Source organism: Drosophila rhopaloa, unplaced genomic scaffold, assembly GCF_018152115.1.
Source record: "Drosophila rhopaloa isolate 14029-0021.01 unplaced genomic scaffold, ASM1815211v1 contig_3, whole genome shotgun sequence".
NCBI classification, from domain to species: domain Eukaryota; kingdom Metazoa; phylum Arthropoda; class Insecta; order Diptera; family Drosophilidae; genus Drosophila; species Drosophila rhopaloa.
The window spans coordinates 23,758,103-23,778,828 of NW_025335123.1; the positions used below are offsets into that span (position 1 = coordinate 23,758,103).

A 20,726-nucleotide genomic window follows, 5' to 3' on the forward strand; every position below is an offset into this window, starting at 1 on the left:
TGCGCCATGTTGCCGAGGGGAAGTCCCGCATGTCGCCGACTCTTTCGCACTCGCTGGGGAGGGAGGAGTGCGGCTAGCGTGCGACAGAGACCGCCCCTGAATATTTACCGTTGCCAGGCAGCGCAGTCGGCGTCGGCGGCGCTGCCAGCGTGCTGCTGCTGTTGCTGTTGCTGCTGCAGATGTTGCTGCTGCGTTTGCCATGATTTGAGGTCCTCGGAAGAGCAAAGCTCCGCTGGCCGTTTACAGTTTGTTAGCTGAATGCCTCCTTGGCCAAATCCAAAGCGAAATGCAAAGCCAAGTCGAAAGCCAACCACCAGCAGCAACATCACGGCAGCAACACCACGGCAGCAACAGCACGACAGCAACTGCGACGACAAAACTCCTGGTGCACATTAACGCAGGCAACAGTTTAACGTGGAAATTATTGCGAATTTGTTGTGTGTTTTTCTGCGACGCGTGCCAGTCGCAATATCGCACATTGCATATCGCGTGCAGGGCAGCCACATTGCAGCATTGCAAAGTTTACTCTTCATTTTTTTTTTTAAGCAGTACCATGTTTTCTTGTTGACAACAGGCACATCTAGTTATAGATTCAAAAGATACCCGGTACAATACCGCTTATCGCGTACACAGCAGCAGCACGTTGTCTGTGCCTTTTTTTTTTGGGCGTACCATGGTTTTTTTTTTGTTTTTTGACAGCATCCATATCTAGTCGTAGACTTAAATATTAGCAATTTAAAATGCCGCAGCGTTCGCCTTTTGCCATTCAAGAGCTGCTGGGCTTGGCGGTGGCAGCGGCCACAGAAACGCCGACCGATTTGTCGACAACAACGACAGCTGTTGCCGGTGCAACATTGGCAAAAGAGCGCCAAACGCCGACACCGCCAAAGACAACAAATGCCATAATGGCAGCAGGAACTCTAGCAACAACAGTAGCAACAGCAACAGCAACAGCAACACCCAGCACATCAGCAACATCGTACGGCAGTGGGGCGGCAGCAACAGCAACAGCAACTAATGCGACTGAGGGCAATTTAACAGCCGCTTTGGAGCCACAGCAGCAGCAGCACCACCAGCAGCACCACCCACTACGGGAGCACCACCAAATGACCATGGCGGCTGCCTCGCGAATGGCCTACTTCAATGCCCATGCGGCGGTGGCCGCGGCCTTTATGCCCCACCAACTGGCCGCGGCGGTGCAGCACCATCACCAGCATCAGCACCACCCGCACCACCATCCGCACCACCCACACGGGGCAGCTGGGGGGCCGCCTCCGCCGCCGATGCAGCACCACCACCCGCACCATCCTCACCACCCACTGCTGCATGCGCAGGGTAAGCCACCGTCCCCAACAATGAACCAATGAACCCACCCAAACACACCGAAAAAAATTCGTTCGGAATGAAATTGAAATTCGCAGCTTAAATATAAACCAACATTGTTCATATTATATATATTTTCTGAGTAAATAATTTATAATAGATATTTGTTTTACCGCTTAGTCCCATTTATTATTTCTGTGTCTCAGACCGACTTCAAAATAATTTTGCCATCTAGCTTAATAACCATTTAAAAAAAATCACTAACCTTAATTCTGTGAAAAAATTATATTTCTCAAATTTTTATTCTTGTTATTTAACATATCAAAATATATCTTATTGTGAGATATTAAAAGGTGTTATTTTTTTATTGTGCTATAATCAGGCGAATAATATTTAATCCGCTGCTAGCTTTCATATTTCTGTTGTTGATTTCAAACGTACCTTATGATTTTTAAAATATATAACAAAAAAAGGGTTTCTTGCTGTGCACATTCACAATGACAATCAAAGTTTAAACGCAATTAGCAATCGCAACTGGTTTTGTCACCTGCCAGACAAACCAACACAGGCACACGAGTGTATATGCAGTCGATTCGCACACATACAGTGGGGCGAATCGGTGTCTGAAGTGCCGCTTAGTTGGCATTAAAAAGGAATTAATCAACGAGCCATCGTTCAGGCAAATCAGCTTTGGCCCCACTACAAACACCCCCCGGCCCCCCACCACTCCCCTTGCAAGCACCGCCCCCACCCACCACTCAAGTTGAGCTGCTAATTGCAAAATGTGTGTGTGCGAGTGAGAGGGCAAGGGCGGTGCGAAGTGGTGCAGTTCGATTTCACACCACATGGAGTCGATCCACCGTCCATGGAAAAATTCTAGGCATAAAATAGTTTGAGTTGAGCCCGCATTAATCAAGAGTATCGCCACTTGGTTTTAAATAACTCTTTATATTTAGTTTAGTTTAATTTAGACAATATTATAGCATTAGTTTTCTTAGTTTAGTGATACATATATTCGTATGCCTGCTACTCATAGAGTAGTGATATCTGAATAAGTTTGGATATATTTTCAGTGACTTGGTGTCACTGTAAATGCGTCTTTGTTTGTGTGATCACGCACACTGCGCGAAAAAACCCACAACCTCAAAGCGAACTTGAGTCGACTGGCTGTCTCTCGACTTAAGGCTTATTTGCAAGTGGCAATATCACCCAAAGTCTGAGCGATGACAGCGAACGGAGATAAACAAAAAGTCACGGAAAATATATTTCCATACAGAGAGTACTACACTTAAAGAAGTGACAAAGTAAATTTGGATTGGAAATTTGGAAACAATCACATAATTAACAATTTGGATTAGTCTCATAACTTGATAAAATCCCAAAGTTATTTAATTTGTTTAAAATATATTTTTCTTGACTATCATAAAAGCATCTACTTTTTTTTCATGGCTACTTTTTTTCGAGTGAAAGGATCGAGGGCCTCCGATCGTCTTGCAGATTCAAGTGGCAGTTGTTATTATTATTTTAATTAGCGTTGAAATATCATCGTCATCTCCGATCGTCGACTTCCATTGCTCTGCACTGATTCACTGTGCCAATTTCACTTCGCACTCGACGTACACACATCGAATTTGATTTTTCGACTCGGAATTCGCTTCCGGACCCTTTTCTGGGTTTTATTTTTTTAGCAAGTTGCACGGCTTTCTTTTCCGCTGTGGCTCCATCCACTTGGTGTTTCTGCTTTATTTTAATTTCAATACTTGTTTTCGTTTATCGCATATTTCCCCAGCTTCGTCGCAATTTGTGTTTAATAAATGTGAGAAAGAACGTTGTGCCTGGCACTAAATTATCATGGGGAATATTGGGCTGGGGATTGGCATAATATTTTAAACTATTTTTAATTGTCATAGGCTTCTTGATTTATCATTATTATGGTATTAGCTTGCATTTTAAATATTAAATTCAACAAATTGCATTTCGTTTCTAATGTTTCCAAGTGTTTTTGATGAGGCGTGTGAAAGAAGTAAGATATGTGTATGGTTAGAAATGTTATATATAAAAAAAAAATACGCTAATTTTTATTAAATTGCTAACAAACTCTGAGTGACTAATTAAACAGCATTAGGGTATGTCACCGTCGAGCTTTCGATTTCCCTTTGGATTCTTGGTGCTTAGTTCTGTTATGGTTACTGGAGCTGTTGCTTTTTGCTTTTCATTCGCGTCATCGTATTTAATTTTGCATATTGTCGACTCGTTCTGCTCTTGATGTCGTGTACATATTTCGGATTTCTGTTGTTGATTTTATACCCATTTGCGTAGCCAGTTCGTCAATTAAAAAATCGCATCGAGTTCGGTCGGATTTCGGGCGGATTTCCTGTCCAGAGTTGTGTATTTGGCGCCTTCCATTAAGTGCCTTTGATCTTTTACCAAAACGGAAAACCAAATCGGAAAATTGGTTGCCCAACAACAATGAGGAAAAGCGGGGGGGAAAAAACAAGCGAAAACGATTTTTCTTCGCCTTTTCCCCACATTTAATTGACAATTTTCACTTTGGCTCCTCGCGTCGCTTTGTTGTGACAGTCGTTTTGATGTGTTTGCACACCGACAAACAAACACCAGCAAACACCCGCAAACACACACCCCCCGCACACCCCCCGTTCTTGATCCTGTATTTGTGCACTTGTCGAGAGGGCTTGTTGTTGCAAATATTTCGGCAAATTACTTGAGCCTCGGAATTAACCATTTAAGATTTTCTACATTTCTGGTCGGGACGCCAATGTTGTGTACAGAAAATAATTTAAATAAATTGCGAACAAGAGTTTTTGGTTTAAAGCTTTTGAAAAGAAATGTAAGTTCAAAATTCTTAGCACAAAATATGGGTAAATAAAGACTTTTTATACCCTTGCAGAGGGTATTATAATTTTGGTCAAAAAATGTGCAACGCAGTGAAGGATTTTATTGAAGGGTTTTATTTTTGGCCAATTAATCCGACCTCCCAAATTTCATAGGCACCTAATTTTTAGAAGTTTTAAATTGTCTAATTCGGTTGCTAATAGCTTTGTTATTTATTTTCTACAATTGATTTTGTATATTTTTTTAAGAGCAAGTACAATAGGCAGTATGTGTTTGCTTTTGGCCATTGCGGGAAGTGTTGCAACCAATGATTCCAGAGCTGCTAATTGCTGCCTGTCAGTCGCCCGAAAACTCTACCCATCTGCATCGATATATCCCAGCATCCCGCCCTTTGATATTTGAGCCACTTTGCTAATAGCCTGCCCCACTATATATATATATATTTATATATACTCTTGTCTCCTTGGCTGATAAAAATATTCTTAATTGTAGTTTCGCCTCGGACAATGTGTGCGGTCGTCTTTTGACTTTGCTTTGATTTTGCGTTGACGTAAATTAGAAAAAAGAACGGGTGAGAAATGTGGGAGAAATACGGAAAAATGCGGCTGAGGAAAAAGTGTCGACAAACGCCCTTCGTTTTTTGAGTGAGCGGACGACCGGTCGAGTGTGCCCCACCCCGCCCACTTTTCCAGCCCCCTCCCCGCTCCTCGACCCCTTTGCCCACCCCCAAAATTTCTGTATTGTCTGAGGTGTGAAAAAGTTCGGCGTCAGCGTTTCACGAGTGCAGTTATTGTTTCAGTTGTTGTTGCTGCACTTTAACACCACCCCTCCACCACCCCTCTCTCCACCCCTCTTATAAAATTTTACATTCTTTTCGTTTTTTTTTGGCACTTTGTCACACTTTTTCGCTTTGATTTTTTGCGAATTTAAAAGTCAATTAAAGCAACTTGACGAACGAAGTGCCGAGTGCCACTCAAGGGTTAATTTGTCCGTGCCAGTGTGTGTGTGTGTGTGAGTGTGAGTGTGGGGGTGAGACTGCGTCTGTATGGGTGTGGGTGTGGGTGTGGATGCCAGTTGACTCAGAGTAATTCGCATGAAGCTGAATTAGCCGCAATAATTTCAAATTTTTTCGAACGGAACGCAACGCAATTCATTCACGATAATCACTCATTACAATAATAATAAAAGCAATAAATATTTCTATATATACACTCACATACAGTACGACCTGCATAATTCAATCTTTCGTAAAATACATTTTTAGTAACTCAGCAAAGATTGGATGAATTTTAAAGAGTTTTCTATTTTATCTATTTCCTATTTATTTATATTTCTAAAAATATGGTTACGCAATAAATACACATGTCCTCAAATCTATTTGAATGGGTTCACTGTAAGCTAGTTTCCCCGTATATTCGCATTCGTATTCATGTATTCATAAGCTGGATTTTGTGCCCCGTCACATGGCAATCAGAGCCGGGCAATTCGTGCCCCAAAAGCTCTACTCACTTTGACTGCACACCCAGCGATTTCCAGGGGCGCCGTTAGGGGGCCTTGTGGCACATAAGCCCCCACGGAGAACGCCCCTGTACTGCGCTAATTTTATAACGCAAATAAACACGATTTGGCACTTGAGTTTGCTTCTTCAGCGGCTCGAAAGTGGGATTTCGGTACGGATTTGGATTTGAATTTGGAATTTGGAGCTTGGAGTTTGGAGTTGGCTTTCACTGTCCAACGGCAGCAGCAACATCGGCCACAGCAGCAACACCAAGAGCAACGACAACAGCAACATCAACACCAACAATCAACAACTACCACTGCTAATTATTCATGGCATGGCCATCTATCTGGCTATTTGGAGTGGCTACTCAGCACTTTTTCGACTGGAAATTGTTTCAATTATGGACACGACGTGATTCACCTGGTCGGACGACTGAATTCACGCTAAATGCCAGCCAAATGATAGTTGGACGCTGCTATTCACTTGCTTTTCATCTGGTCAAGTCACTGGGTTAATAGCCCTTTCAAAATTAGCAGAAAAGTCTGTCCAAATTTCAGAAAAATGGGTTTGCAGAAAAGTGCCAAAAACTGCACTTCCAAGCTCATAACTTTTCTTACAGACATCCGATTTCGAAGTGGCATACCTCAAAATGATTGTGGTTTAATTCTCTAAAAATCTGTGTTTTTACTTTACTTTTTTTTTTTTGGTCGATTTTTCGTCATTTTCAATGATGTTACCCCTTTCCAAATTTACGAAAAATAGGTTTGCAGAAAAGTGACCAAAAACTGCACTTCCAAGCTCATAACTTTTCCTGTAGACATCCGATTTCAAAGTGACATCCCTCAAAATAATTGTGGTTTAATTCTCTAAAGATCTGTGTTTTTACTTTCCTTTTTTTTTTTTTGGTCGATTTTTTGTCATTTTCAATGATGTTACCTTTTTTCCAAATTTACGAAAAAAGGTTTGCAGAAAAGAGCCAATAAACTGCACTTCTAAGCTCATAACTTTTCCTGTAGACATCCGATTTCAAAGTGGCATACCTCAAAATAATTGTGGTTTAATTCTCTAAAGATCTGTGTTTTTACTTTCCTTTTTTTTTTTTGGTCGATTTTTCGTCATTTTTAATGATGTTACCCCTTTCCAAATTTACGAAAAATAGGTTTGCAGAAAAGTGTTAAAAAACTGCACTTCCAAGTTCATAACTTTTCTTACAGACGTCCGATTTCAAAGTGGCATACCTCAAAATGATTGTGGTTTAATTCTCTGAAAATCTGTGTTTTTACTTTACTTTTTTTTTTTTGGTCGATTTATCGTCATTTTCAATGATGTTTCCAAATTTATGAAAAATGGGTTTTAAATGAACTTCCTTGATTTTCACTTCCAAAGCCCGAGCCATCGGCATATAAGCTCGGAGTTGGACCCGAAGCGGCTACTTTGCATGAGCTCCGGCGGTTGGCAGTGGATTGCGGCGGATGTCCACGACCCCCACGCTCCACGATCGCCTTGTGGGGCCTTTTACCCCCGACTCCTCGGTATTTTCCCATATTTTTCCCTTATTTACCCCAAGTTCGCCGAACGTTCCCTTCCGCTAAGCGACCCATATCAGCTATTGTCGAGCGTTAATCAGTTTATAATTACTTCGTCACTTGCAGTTTTTCTTTTTCTTTTTTTTTTGTTTCAACCATTCTTTAGAGCAGTTTCGCGCACTACTTTCGTAATATCAAATTTCATCGGCAATCGGAATTCCTGGTAGAGAGCTAATAAATGCGGTTTGATTGTCGACATAATCATCATCATCGTTATTATTGTTGGCATATGTCGAGGTCTCATTGTGTTCTCGAAATGCGTCACCGTGAAACAATTGAGGGAAATGCCAGTTTGCGTCCCAGTTTCAGTTCCATTTGCAGTTCCAAGTTCCCAATCCCGATGCCGATTCCCCTTTAGAGCCCCGAAACAAAGCCAAAACCGAGAACCAAACTAAAGCGAACTCGAACGAGACGAACGCCTTGAAACAATGAAACATCGACCAGAAATTAGCGCGGTTGTCTGTCAAATTTGATTTTGCTTTGATATGTCACTCGCCGAGCACGGTGAGTGGGGAGGGGGGACGGACTGGGGCGCTGAGGGGTTAACAGGGCGAGGAAGGGGTTAAGACTGCAAGGAGAGCTTGTCTCGATTTCGACATCGAGGTCGCCGATTTGCATTTCTGAGTGTTGGCAATGCAGAGAGAAAAGTTAGTCAGTACATGATTCTTTACTCATTTTAGTCTATTAAAACCTAATCTTAGTAATCTTTAATTTTATTTAAACATAAGGTCAAAAGTGCATTTTTTTGATTTATAAACATTATTTAAATAGGTGAAAAGATTAAAAACGATTTCTATATTCTATGTTTCATGCTTGTTATTAATAATCTCAAGTTTAAAATAATCATTAAATGGTAATTTTCTTAAGAACTTTTATTAATAACATTATTTAATCAACTTATAATTTGTTGATCTTGGCTTGTGTTTTATTCAAGAATTACTTTCTGTGTATTATCGCAAACATGAGTATCTGCCATGAGCATGCAATGTTCGCCTTCTCAATTCTTTGGAGTGTGGGGTGTTTATTCGGAGGCCCCTTGTCTGGCTAATAAATGCAAAAAGTACAGTGTATATTCGCTTTGAAAGACAAAAGTAAAAAAGTAAGCGTGTGCAATATTATGAAAGGAACAAAAGCCTGACACTTTTGAAAACTTAGGACTAATTGAAATTGAAGTGTTACTTATAAAATGTTTATAAAATTAACACATTCTACATTTTTTAATAAGGTAATAATAATAGTAAGCTAAATTTGTATATTTTTATTTGAACAAGCTTAGTCTTCCACATAAAGTATCCTATTTTCATTTGTTATCCTCTCTTATTTTCAGGATTTCCGCAGTTGAAAAGCTTTGCCGCAGGAGCCGGAACTTGTTTGCCCGGTAAGTACACTCGCTCAATTGCAATTCAAAGGATAATCAAATTAAGAGGAAGCCTAAAGGTAGGCCATATATCCTAAACTCCTCAGACTGCAATCCCTTTTGCAATCCTTTAACAGGAGCCAAAAAGCTGAATATCCTTCGACCAACAGAGGGCGCCAACTCCGCGTCCTGGCCTAATTAATGGGCATTCCTGCGCTTCATTTCGAGGCCTGTGTCCCGCCTCCTGCAGGTCTTGTGGCGGGGGCGTGGCCAAGGGCAAAGGGTGAAGCGTACATTACACATGTCGCACACATAAATTCTCCAAATTGCTAATAAAATAAACAATTTAGCTAACGAAAAAAACGAAAAGGAATATACACACACACATGCGAGGGACAAAAGTCAAATAATGAAATTTCCATTTTCATTTTGTTGCATTCGTAACGGGCAATAAATATTTTCAGCATACGCTTTTATACGCAATTTGCACGCGCATACATCTCTTCTCACATCCTCACACGTCCTGTCATCCTGTCGCCCCTCTCTTTCGCTCCCCATCGTGCCGTCTCGTTCTGCCTTAACCCTTTCGACCGAAACACACACAAATACAGGGGGAATCCCAAAACAAAGGCGAAAGAAATGCGAAGCGCACACATAAACTTGTCTAATAAGAAAGGATCTGGAAACTGGCTCGAAGGATGCGGGATGGAGCAGGGGAGGGGGTGGAAAAGGGGTTCGGAGCGAGGAGGGGAACAGTATAGAGGAGGGGGGAGGTCGCAATGAGTGTGCCAATAAAATGAAATATAAAACTCCGCTCATTATCACATTGAGTAGGTAAAACTGAAACTACGTAAAAATTACAAAATATTTCTGACAAGATGGAAAGATAATTCAAATCACATTTCGTTCGATGAACTATAATAAAATTTAAACAAAATATTCGATATTCAGCTTGAATAAAACGCGTTTAAAATAATTGATTGATAATTGCTAGTAAATTTTATATTTTCCATTTTAAGGTTTTGATTCGTATATCATATACCACTTTTATAGATAATTCGCTGTTAAAATATTGATAACTAATTATGATTAATGCATATTTTAAAGAGATGAAGCTTAAATTTAACTCATTTTCTGTTTGAAAATGAAGCCTCCTTTGATTGTTTTATCTAGGCACTTCTTGGGGGCTCTTAACTCTTTTTTCCGAGATCTTGGGCCTACTTAATTGCCCTTTTGTCACTGCCGTTGATGTTGCTGCTGTTGATGGTGCTGCTGCTGCTGATGTTGCTGCCGTTCATGTTGCTCCTCACGATGTTGCTGCCGTGTAGTGGGCCCTTCTAAACTCTAATCTCTGACTGGGCCAGGCAACACGAACTTGGCCACTTGGCCGCGCATTCTTTCCATTCTGTTTTTATGGGCGAAGTGCCCTGCTTAAGTCTTCCACTCGACGCCTGCATTCTTCCAGAGGAAAAGTCGGCGGGAAAGGCGGAAAAGGCGGGGCAAATCCGGGAACCGGGGGCCAGCCACTTTTGAGCCATTTGCTGCGAGCAGATTGCAAGACAAGATTACACAAAAGCCAAGGAAAAAGCGAAGAAGAAGCCGAGAGACTGACAAGTAGGGCAATTTGCCTTGAAAAATGGGGGGGAAAGTCGGGGGAGTGGAAAGTGGGGCTGTTGCACCATCGTGTTGCACTTGTCATGGCTAAGATTTTAATTGGCATTTTTTCCCCCTCCGTGGCATTGTGTTACCCCCAGAATCCTTTTTCACGAGCGTGTCTAAGTTTTATTTGCTGGCCATGTCGAAAGGAAAGCCCCCAGAAAATTGTTCGGCTTAATTGAAACACGCAAGACAAACAAAATAACAGGAGATGTGTTAAAAAAAACACGCAGCACACATGTGTGAAGCGAAACCAATCGCAATTCACATCGCACCAGTTGACTGAATACGTGAATATGTCAGGGTGATAACGCGAAAGATGGGTTAACACACATCGGTAGGGGTGGCAAGGGGTTAAGAAACGGCCTCAGAACAAAACAAATTAGTCACAGAATCAATGAAGATATCACTTCCTGTGGAAAAGGGAATACCATAAATAGAAAAAGTAGGTTGCAAAATTGGATGTTAAAATGATCTGACAATGTTTAGAGAAGCTATGAGCCTTTAATTTTAATAAATATTTAAATATTCACCATACTCTAATACGAATCTATTTTCTTTTGCAAATCTTTTGCTTTTGTCCACTAATTTTAATGCAGATTTTAGGGATGCGTCCCTCCATCGACTTTGTCTGGAATTTATGCCGAAAATTCGTTTTGACATTGTCCGGCATTCGTCCCCGTCTAATTGCTCCTGTCTGACTCCTCCGGCTCCCTCCACCTTTAGCCTTCTCCGACCCTCCTGCCATCTCTTTCTGCTACCCTCTTGCCGTCTCTTTCGGACGGATTGCTGGATCCCTTGCTTTCTGTTCCTGTTCCTCGTAATTTGCGCACTCAATGGAAAATTGTTAATTAGATTCCTTGCTTGTCGTGTGACTGCTTCTTCTTCTTCGCCCCATTGTTTCGTCAGCAGCGGGAAAATCAACCCACTAGCACATCCCCCACCTCCCCCAAGCTCTTCTGGGTGGCAGTGTTTTAGCCAGCTTTGTGTCAAAGTTAGTTAACATGATTACCCCCTTTTCCAGAGTGTTGTCAACTATAGCTAAAGAAATCATGGGCTACGGAATACCCAAATGGTTGGGCATTTTTTGAAACTATCCCAATAATATTTTAATGTGGCTTTATTTAATGATGCAACAGAGGCTTGGCATATCTGTGAATTGAAGTTAATAACTGAATCAAGATCATTTCTGGCTCATTATACTATTAACATAATTAATCTCTTATTACATCAATGGTGTTACTGATATATGTATGTAAAATGTTTATAAATATTTGATATTTCTGACCTCGTACGAAGCGAAACTCAGCTTCAAAATAGCCAATTGCACAGCACAGCCGCTTAACCTTTTCTCGCCTGCCCCCTTTAAGCCTTTGGGCCCACTTTAAGCCACCTTTTCTTTCCGCTTCACCAACCCAAGCGAACTCAACGAACTTTAAGTGCAAAGCGTTTTTCGCCAGCAGCAGCAACAACACAATAAGCAAAAATAGTAATAACAACAACAAGAGTGGCACAATTTTTGCACTAAAACTTTTTGCTCTTTCACTTTTCGCCCGGCAGTAGTGAAATCTTGCATCGCTAACGAAGTGCAGGAAATAATGCGCCTGGAATGATAGCGAATGAGATAGATATAGGTTTAGAAACAGAGACATGGATATGTTTTGAGAAAGGGACAGCAAGAAGCGAAGAGTTCAAATTGAGATCATCAAGCTATGCTAAGGACATGGATTAATTTTTATCAAAATCAATGGTGCATCAAATAAAACTAGCTTTTTAGTCTTCGATTATTTTTATTGCACTTAGTTTTGTGGAGTAAAATTTACTATATTTTTCAAGTGATTTCAAATCTAAAAGGATATATGTGGCTGTAATTTTAGCTATAGTGCTGTGTATATGTGATATCTGTTGTATTTGCAAATATAATTCTACGACATAATCGCTTTCGAAATAAATATTTCATCCCATCATCTAGTAACTTTTCATCTAGCAATTGAAATTAACCTTCCGGCATCAAAAACCGAGTTATCAAAGCTGTTAATTGGAGCATTTACTGCTCCACTCACCGTAGCCCCTTTCTGATTTTTGCGTTTGTGGGTTCTGTTTGATTCCTCAAGCAAATAATTCAATTTCATTTCTAATTAGTACGAAAAAAGCGTACGAAAAATAAGCGAAAATCCGAATGGCAGTTCAGAGGACACCCGCACCCACAGCCATACACCCACACACTCACACACCCACACACATGCACAAAAACGCAGCCACTTTGGTGCTAATGCAAATTGCGAATTGCGAATGCCCCTTCAACGACGCCTCTGCCGCTGCCTCTGCCGACGGCGACTGCGCAGCTGCGCCGCTGTCGCGTTGCCAACAACTCAGCCACTTTATTAGCGTATTTTGCCATGCAACTGTTTATGCGACACACACACACACACCAGCACACGCACACGCACACCATCACACAGACGAGGAATTAGTCATTTTGTTGGTTACTTGATGCATAGCGAGGAAATGGGGGAAAATGGGTGGGGAAAGTGTGGAAAGGGGCGAAAATTGGGTGGAAAAGAGCAGGAGCTGCAGGGCCAGAGGGAAATTCACACAGCAAACATTTTTGGCCATTTTTATGGCGGTATCTTGAGCCTTTGCTTAAGTTTTGTCATATTTCTAGAAATTTGGGACCTCTTAAAAGGGTGTTTAAAAGTATGGAACAATGTATAGGGTTAAATTAACTGAAATTTTATTTCCTCTAAGACATGTATTTTATGGATTCTTTTTTTTACTAAACACGTTAATATTTTAAATGTCATGGCCAAAATGCCCACATTTTTCTCCCTGTAACTTTGACTGGGTAACAAAAATGATGCAGCTTACAAAATGAACAAGTCAGCGGTACACCATGGAATGAAACGGAAGGGGAAATGGGATGGAGATGGTGAGAATGTGAAAATTCAGGACGGGTGGGGAGCAACCGCCCCCCCCCCACACACACACACTTAAGAAGCGACAATATTTTTTATGCGCTTTTGAGCAAATTAGATTTCCTAATTAAATTTTCTAGTGAAATGCGCATAAATTTCATAAAATTCACTTGCCAGGCAAGAAAGAGAGGGAATACTTTCTTTGTGCCAAGAGTGAGTGAGAGCAAAAGAGAGGGGACGAACGGGAGAAAGGGATGGAAGAATGTTGTCGCCTTTCATTTGGCTGGCGACATTTTTTCTCTGGCATTTTCCCAGCTGACGTCGCCGACATCCTTTCGTCCTTCGTCCTGCGTACTTCGCCCTTCGTTGTCGTCTGCTTAAAGTAATTAACTAAGAAAATTTTAATTGCTAATATGTTGTGATGCATGTGTGTGTGCGTGTGTTGGTGTGCATGTTGGCACGCTGGCGGAGCTTTCAATGTGTGTGTATGAGCTCATTAAAAGCGAGAAAGGAAGTCGACGCCTACTTTTGTGCGTTCCCGAATCCACTGATTCCCGACTTTGAATTTGTATCATAATAGTAATTTTGATTTGGACACTTTCCAGAAGATAACTTTCAACTTTTAATAGAGGATTTAAAATTGGGAAGGGGAAAAACCTGGCTTTGAATAAAAAAGAAAGTAATCTTAGGCCAGCCAAAGCTAGATCGATTTTCCTGGTGATGCTGATCAATATAAATACTTTATAGGATCGAAACTGAAATTATAATACCATCTGCTAGGTATAAATAGAGCAGGGGGCTTAAATATATGCTGACCGTGAAATAAATACCCAATAATTGAGAGAAGCCTCGAAATGATTTCTTCCGAATTACCAGAACAATTAAATTTCCTTTTACATACCTTAAATTCTCCTAGTGAATTGCATTTTTGCCTGGTAATTCAAGATGCAATTTTCGGCCTTCATTACACGCATTTTCGCTGGCAGCTTCGGATATATTTTTCACGCACATTTAGTGGGAAAAACGGGCGGGAAGTGGAATGGTTAATGGGGATAAGGCTTCACTTAAACAACTCGTCAGCCACAACAGCCTGTTTCTACTTCATTTTTCATATCGAATTTCAATGCGAATGTTTATTTTCTGCCTCATTCTGACTGCACGAATGCGCCTCTGGCCGTGTGTGTGTGTTTTGTTTTCCCTACTTTTCCATACTTTTTCGTACTTTCCAAACTGTGGAGTGGTCCAGACCACTCGATCACCGAACTGTGCGTTTATGTTTTCCGGGTGCTTCAGGCCACAAGTTCGATTTGGCCAAAACACGGCTGCTTGGCAGCCCTCGAAGTCCTCGGCTTCTCAATTCGCCAAGTGGCTTCGATCCTGAGACTTCGACTCATCTCCAGTCCCCAGACTCATCAGCATCCTCAACTCATCTGTAGGCCGCTCAACTTTGTGTGCACACCGAGAGCAAAAATTGAAGAAATTAATACGAGATTTGTAGTAAAACATTGAAGTACATTTTGTTCACTTCAAAATACCCCTTTTTAGGCATTACGCTTCTAACTAATGCTTTAAGAATTGAAGTAGTTTTTTATATGTTCTTGTAAGACATATAAATCGGTAATTAAACAATTGAAAATGTCTTTGAAAATCTTTAAAATTTGTGTTTTGTTTAGTTTTATATATGTTCTTGTAAAACATATAAATCGGTATTTAAGCAATTAAAAATGTCTTTGAAAATCCTAAAAAAATTAAAAGTGTTTTGTTTAATTCGGTGGAGTTTTGTTTGAAATCAAACAAATATTTTGAAATGCGTTTCTCGGTGCAGAAACTTCAGTGCCACTCATCGGCAACTCAAATCGCGCCTGTCAACGCCTGTCAGCTCCTTCCTTCGACCCGAATCCCCATCCAGTGCCATCCTCCTTCGGCGCTTTCACTTTCCCCGCTTTTCCACGGCCTTCTCAAGTGGGGTTTTCCTTGGAACAAAAGATGATGTGTGCGACAACCACAAAAAAAACGAGAAATAAACGACAGACAAGTGGGAAACTAGATACAATTATTAAATATTAAAATAACAAACCACTAAAACCACTTCAAGTCGCGCTTCAGCGCCATGTGTTTTCCGGCATCGGGTCGTGGGATTCTCGTCAACTAATTTGACAAGAATATATATAGTAATGTATAAAGGCGGCGAAGGCACCCGAAAGTCGAAAATGGGAACGCAGATTAAATAAGAAATGGTGTTTTTGAAAACGAACATAGAGTTACGGCAGGGCTTTACAATTAATGATAGTCTGTTTCTTTAAAGGACAAAACCTGAGATTTAAATCAATAAAAAGGAAAATAAAATTAAAAATTATGCTATAAAAACAGTTTTGAACACCAAATACTGAGAACAAGGATTATAAAATTTAGAAGCATAAACAACTAATGTTTTTAACACAATTATATTAACCCGAACGAACCTTTTCAGGCTCGCTGGCGCCCAAGGACTTTGGCATGGATGGGCTGAATGGTTTTGGAGTGGGTCCCAATGGCAAAAAGAAGAAAAAGAAGCGACGGCACAGCCGCACCATATTCACCAGTTACCAACTGGAGAAACTGGAGGAGGCCTTCAAGGAAGCCCATTATCCCGACGTGTATGCCCGGGAGATGCTGTCCCTGAAGACGGAGCTGCCCGAGGATCGCATACAGGTGAGTCAGCCCATCAGGTAATCCGATATGTGGGCATTGTCTCAGTCCCTCCATCCCAGGCATATTTTATTCCGCAGTCCGCATTATTCCCCTAATGAATTAACGAACTAATTACATCCGCCGCGTAGGTGTTTGCTGTTGGCAAAACAAAAACTAGGCCAAAGGAATTTGCATTTCCCCTCGAACCAGCAGAGATCCTTTGTCTTTTGGTTTCTCATCTGCTTGTTTGGATGTCTCCGTTCTGATTTTTCACACCTCCTTCAATTTGTGTGTGTGCAGCGTCATCATCAACCAGCAATCAGGAGCAGCATCTCGAGTGCAGCTCCTCTGACTTCAGCTCTTCTTCTCTATAGAGTATAAAATGCAAATCATATCTTACAAAATCAGGGATGACATTAACTAGTACTTTCAAAAATAAATATTCTGGCTTGACAATCGATGAACTGAAAACAATTTTCCTATTTATTTATTTATTTTGACTCAAATTAATCAGCATTTGAAAAGCAGCCTATCCTATCCTTAAACATTTTAAAAAGGACTTGGAACAATTTCGTGAATCGGTATTTAATTGAATTTTAAAGAACAATGTGATATATGCATAGGTAAAAGTGTGCACAGCATTGCGAACAACGCAAAATCCGGAAATCATTTAACGTCCGCTTCACGCTGGGCAAGTGAGACGGCAATAGGGTGTGAGGGAGATGGCATGGGGAAAAAACGTAGAAAATTTCAGCAACGTTTGCGAATTTATAATTAAGCATTTTAATGGCCGTTATTGTTCTAAGTCCCTGGACCGCGGGAGCGAGCGAGACGGGAAATACCCCATCGGTATGTCTCTATGTGTGTGTGTGTGTGTGTGTGTGAGGGAGTATCTGTGTGCGCGCTTCCATCGAGTGAACTTCAGTTGAGTCAAATTGCCACCCTTAAAAGGCAAACCCAAAAACGCCTGTGTGTGCGTGTGTGTTTAATTAGCACTGAAAAAAAGCGTAATTATGGCGCAATTCCTTGGCGAAAGTCCCCTTTTTTTAACCACTCACTCGCTATAAGTTCTGCCTGGTCGAACGGATGGAATCGAACTCGGTTTTTGGGGGCTTTCTACTGAATTGCTAATGGCAGGCTCTTCAAGGATCCGGGGCACTTAAAAACACGCATGTGTTCGTGTACTTTCAGGAAGGCTTACCAAAAATCAACAGATTAAGTTTAGTATTACCGAATGGTATTAGCTTATAGGCCAATTAATCTTCTGAGCTTATATTTTTCTGTGATCGCTGCTAATTAAAACATATCGCAGTCACGCAATTAACCCACTGATGCCCCCGGGTAATCACTCGCTCATCCACTCACATTTCAACTGGCATTCTGCAGTTGAAATTGAATTTCGAGTGTGTAAAATTTTCCAATTATAGACTTTGGAGAAGGACACCCATACCCATACCCACACCCACACTCACACCCACAACCACACTCGCACTTGTGTTGGTGCAGGACTGTATATATATGTAGAGCACTTGGAAGGAGCTTAAGCTTTGGGATTGGGTTCTCGGGATCGAGATTGCTTGGGGGCACATGAAGCGTTGCTAAAAGCGAGTCCAATTAGTAGCATTACTACTAACACTTCAATTCTGGCCACTAGAGCCCCCTCCCCCCCCCCCGCCCTTTCGGGGTTTTCCGTCTCTCTCCAACTTGGCAATAACGGCAATAGTCAACAAAAACAACAAGGAGCCAGGAGCGAAGGACAACTGAAGTGAAGCAATGGCGCCAAAGTACGGCCATTTTGTGTGCACAGCTGTGTTGGTGGGGAAAATGGCTGGAAAATGGGTGGAAAATGCGGGGTCAGAAGGGGTGTGGAAATCCAGGGCTTCGAATTGTGGGCGCTACGATAGTTGTACATCAGTTAGTGGGAGTGGCAGAAGCGTAAATTTGCATTTAACGTTGTTTGCGGTGCCCACAAATGGAGTCTATCTTTGTCTGTTCCTGTCCCTTTCACTCCCCCTCGTTCTCTCTCTCCCTTTCCCCCACCCCACCTAAGTGTGGGTGTGTGTGTGTGTGAGGGGCAAGGACTCAACAGTTAGACGGCCACAAAATACTTGGAAAGACCGAAACAACCGCAAAACGATGCACAAGTACAAGAACGATGAGAGGAGCCACGACCCCACCAATACAGGCGAATGTGCACTGAAAAATGTATTATATATATATTTTAGAGTGAGAATAATTTTAAACCGTAATATCTTATGTGAATGGGTTAATTTGTGATGTATTTAAGCTCTTTAACACATAAATTTTAATCATTTGCTGTTGATTAAGTCTACATAAAACATTCAATAGTGATTTTATTGCTCTTGATAAAATTATACACAACTTCCACGTAATTCTAAAAGTATTTCTAGGCACAGTAAGTTGTTTTCAGTGCATCGCATCACACACACACACACACACTTACACACGCCCAGGCAGACAGCGTCATTGACAATAACAGGACTATTTGCACCAAAAAAGCTTTAGAATTTTGCTTTTTCGGGATGAAAGCATCGGCGCCCGAAAAACTAACAACACACGTAACACATACATAAACAAACAGAAGCACACACCCCCCTCCCCCAGCGCCCACCCACACATAGATACTTCACACGCACACACACACACACTGCCAAAGTAGGATCGTCGAATACGCTGCATATTTTCAGGCACTTAAGCTATTTTCATGAAATGTGCACACACAGACACATATGCAGATTACCCTGACAGCACAGCCACACCCACTTTTGCGCCCCCTTAACCCCACATTGCCCACCTTAGCCTGGCCCGGGTTAAAAAAGGAAACTACGACTACAAGTACACACTCCGTATTGATTTTAATTGAAAAATTGTTAATTTTCCATGCCAGTAGCAGCAGCACCGACTGCCACGCCCACCCGTATTCCACCGCCCACTTTTTCCAGGCCCGCCTTTCCCCGCATTTCCCGTCTTCGCCACGAACTTTTCCTCAACTTTTCGCTTCGAGCAAAAACAGACGAACTTGAAGTGAACTTTTTGTGCTGCCAATTTTCGCCTGTGTGTGTGTGTGCGTGAGTGTTTGCCCATGTATTAGTGAGTGCCTGAGAGTGTGTGTGTGAGTGTGTCTGTGTATGCATTGCTGATTCTGCTCTGTTTTGTGTCTGGGTAATTACACGTTTCTGTGTGAATAAATTTCCAACCCAGCACAGTTTCGAGGCGGAATTATTCATTCGCTTTTTGAGTTGACTTTGAAAGCCCTTGATGGGGTTTTAACCGCCCTATAGCGACTCATATAGAACCACTCGGATGGCAGCGAGGTTTTGCTTTTTACTTAAGATCGAACTACAATTGCTTAACTCTAAATCGTTCACTATTCAGTTGATTCCCACTTCGTATGGAAACACCCAGAAAAATAGTTAACTAATTTGTGTACCAAACCAAAACTACATCAGTGGAAGAGATTATTTTACTTTTACCTATATAAGCTGTACAAATAAATGTTATTCCGTGCAAAAGTAATACAAATAGATAATAAATGTAAGAATTATTCGACTAGTCTACTTAAGCTTTCAAACATTTTAACACTTAAGTTTTTAAAACACTTAAAACTTATATACAAAATGTAGTGAGGTTGTAAAAATGGGTAAAAATGCATATTCTCGGGGTGATATTTGTTATATTAGCTAAAAGAATTTATATGTTTATTTCTCTGGTGACAATTAGTGGGTGTATCTTGGGGTTCTCTGATTTTTCTCCCAGTGTGCTGTTTTCATACAGTGTTCAGTGTGGGCCGTCTTGGAAGTTCTACGAAACTAATTTACTGGAGTGTCGACGCGTCCGAGTGAACAATGTCTCGATAGAGAGGGGCCGCCGAATGGAAATGGATGCGAGTTGGCCCCAAATCGTGGATTGTGGAGTCATTGGAGTAGGCACAGTCCTCCGATTGGCAGACGACCAGATCCGCGGGACTCTGGCCTGGGAACCCGACAAGAAACCAGACTTGTGGCAGACAGCTCGACTGGCCGATGCTGCCACTTGACGCAGCACCGTCTGCGTCGCCGGCGATCGAGTTACCGCCAGTGCTGGCCAAAGAGCCCCGAAAGTAGCCAACTCAGGTATAAGATACCTGGGATTTATTAAAGCTAGCTAGAAAATAACACAACCCCGTTTCCGCATACTAAAAAACAAGTTATTCAGTGTCGCCCTTATAATTTTAGAGATTTTAGGTCACCAAAAAAGGACTGAATAAAAATTACATTGTTAGATTTTTGAAGCTTTTATATTTTTTAACATATAACAAAACGGGCTGAAGACAGTCAAAAAGTCAACTAGGCAACTCTGGTTACCTACCTCAGCTCCCATTTCGCTGCATTCTTCGTTCTCCAGTCTTCGCCAGGGATTCTCGCCTTTTTCTCATGATCGTGAAACTTCTTCATTTTGTTGACTCTGCGCCGAGTACCAATTCGTTTAAAATGGTATCAGTTCCAAGAAAAATATTATTTTTTCATAATTTCTGGAGTGCCTTAATCTGTTCCCTGCAGTTCGATGTGCATAATCACGACGATCGGGCGAGTACCCCGTTTTTTTTTTTTTTTTTTTTTCAGGGCTTCTTGAGTGAAAACAGGCTGTCTGGAGTGTTGGATCGTAGAGCCCCTTAACCCCTCGTCGCCCCTCGGGGTGTTGACGTGCCCCGCTGCACAAAATGAAACGTCAATTTCAAGAGTTTTTCCTGGTAATAATTAGTAGCTGAGGTGGGCATTTAAATACTCGTCGTCTTCCATTTTTCTCCACTGGTTCTACCAGCCCCCCACCATGGGCTTATTCTGCGTATTCGTGTATAAAAATAC

At 41.5% G+C, this 20,726-nt stretch overlaps 1 protein-coding gene across 2 annotated transcripts in view; it reads left to right on the forward strand.

Annotated features, from left to right (window-relative positions):
* The first annotated feature begins 740 nt into the window (after positions 1 to 740).
* The window catches only part of LOC108049665 (segmentation protein paired), a 34,830-nt gene continuing 14,844 nt past the window's right edge, over positions 741 to 20,726 (forward strand). For both annotated transcript variants that reach the window (XM_044461239.1, XM_044461238.1), the window contains exons 1-3: positions 741 to 1,335; positions 8,591 to 8,641; positions 15,662 to 15,882. In XM_044461239.1, the coding sequence (XP_044317174.1) occupies positions 741 to 1,335; positions 8,591 to 8,641; positions 15,662 to 15,882 (867 nt within the window). The remainder of the gene's footprint in view (positions 1,336 to 8,590; positions 8,642 to 15,661; positions 15,883 to 20,726) is intronic.